We start from the raw sequence: 1,971 nt of genomic DNA, 5'->3' as shown, positions 1-1,971 counted from the left end.
CCCACCAGAGTGCCCCAGGCAGACATCACCTGCCTCCACTGGACCCCTCTGGCACTTAGTCCATGTCTTCTGCCCACTCTGAGGCATGCTTGTCCCGGAAATCCTGGGGCCTCTCATCCCAGCACTCATGAGGAGCATCCGTGCGGGAATGGGCATGACATAACCAGGAAATGCAAAGGCAGCATAGAGGGACACAGCAACACATCCCTGGGATGTTTCCGTTCATTCGGAGCAGGCAGGAAAATTGTAGCTTATGCAGCACTGCCTTTGGGCCTCAGGCAGTCTAGAGGCCAGTATAAAAGCCAGACCAGCTGGTCGCTCTCTCAACCACTTCCATCACCGCCTCCTCCTTGGGAAACAGGTGAGTTGGAACCCCCTTTTCTCCTCCGCCTCCTCCTCTAGGACGGACTCTTGCCTTCCACGACATCCCAGGTGATACCTGCTCCTTGGTCTTCTGTTAGTGTTCTGCGATCATGATCGTGGGAGAGAGCAGAGGCGAGATGGTCTGTCATGGAGATAGGCTGGGGCTAGGCTGGGGTAGCTTCTTGGCTATAGGCTAGGCAGGAGGATCCCTGGGCCTGGCTGCTGTCTGAAGAACCCTGCTGGGCTCAGGCAAAGAAGCCCTTGTTCCCCCCTGCACAGCCTCTACCTCCCCACCCAGCAGGTGCCTTGGCTTCCTGTTGGTGGGGTTGCAGGCTCTTCCTCAGTTATCCCTGTGCTCTGCTTCCCCCTGTCCTCTCTCCCAGGTTCACCTCCACCTTTGAGACATGTCCTGCTACAACCAGTGCCAGCCCTGCCAGCCCTGCGGCCCGACCCCGCTGGCCAACAGCTGCAATGAGCCCTGTGTCAGGCAGTGCCAGAACTCCACCGTTGTCATTGAGCCCTCCCCCGTGGTGGTGACCCTGCCCGGCCCCATCCTCAGCTCCTTCCCACAGAACACCGTTGTGGGCTCCTCCACCTCCGCTGCTGTTGGCAGCATCCTCAGCCGTGACGGAGTGCCCATCAACTCTGGGTGCTGTGACCTCTCCTGCATCACCAGCCGTTACTGTGGCAGCAGAAGGTGCCCCCCTTGCTAAAGCCACTGGTGACAGCTTGGACAAGCACCCCCAGGAATCCAGATCTAGATTGTCAACTGAGAGCAGAGCTCCTGGCCATCGATTTCAGAGAGGCTGAGCATCCAGTGCTGCCCTTCAAAGGAGGGCAGCTGGGGCTCTCTGAAAACATGGCCGAAGTCTAACTCCATGGCCTTCTACCCTCTTCCATCTCTGTCTTGTCTTCTGTTCTTCTGGGCCGCAAAACCCCCGGAGCCAACCTGAGGCATCTGCTGACCCCTCTCAGGACAGGCAGATGGATGCCTTGAGGGATCTCCACCGTGGGCAATGGGCACAGACTTTCTGCAGCTGCTGGTGCTCTCCCTGCACTGGCAGCCTCCTCTAGAACTGACCTTGTTTCCCACGTCAGAGTCATTAAAGTTTTCCGCATCACATCCTCTGCCTCCACGTAATCCTTTTCTGGTGTCCTTGTCTCGTGTTTCCAAGGAAGAAAGGCATTGCCTTGGGTGGTGGGGGGGAAGGTGCGGGCACAAGCAGACCTTTCATCATTGCCAGGGGAAGGGGAGGGTGGGACAGAGGATAATGGGTCCCTTCCAGTCACTGTTCCTTGGAGCTAAGGAAGACATACTCAGCTGCTCCTAAGCCTGTAGCAATCAGTCCCTGCATTCTGGCATCAGGCGTTTGACACGGTCCCCCACAACATCCCTCTGTCTCAATTGCAGAGAGATGAGTTTGATGGGTGGACTGTTCAATGGATGAGGAACTGGTTGTATGATCACCTCCAGAGGGTAGTGGTCAACGGCTCAATGCCCAGATGGAGATCAGTGACAATTGGTGCCTCTCCGGAGTCCATACAGGGACCAGTACTGTTTAACTCAGCAGGTTATTTCATGTGTTCTGCCTGCACTTCTCAGTGACT

General features: G+C 56.7%; 1 protein-coding gene across 1 annotated transcript; it reads left to right on the top strand.

Moving 5' to 3' along the window:
- The first annotated feature begins 767 nt into the window (after positions 1-767).
- LOC129195384 (feather keratin Cos2-3-like) lies at positions 768-1,076 on the top strand. The gene has a single exon (XM_054801323.1). It carries the CDS (start codon positions 768-770, stop codon positions 1,074-1,076), a length of 309 nt encoding a protein of 102 aa, XP_054657298.1.
- Positions 1,077-1,971: the final 895 nt, after the last annotated feature.

The sequence above is a fragment of the Grus americana genome, chromosome 22 (assembly GCF_028858705.1).
Source record: "Grus americana isolate bGruAme1 chromosome 22, bGruAme1.mat, whole genome shotgun sequence".
Classification (NCBI taxonomy): Eukaryota; Metazoa; Chordata; class Aves; order Gruiformes; family Gruidae; genus Grus; species Grus americana.
The sequence above is the reverse complement of the archived record's forward strand: the minus strand, read 5'-3'. Positions and strand labels throughout refer to the sequence as shown.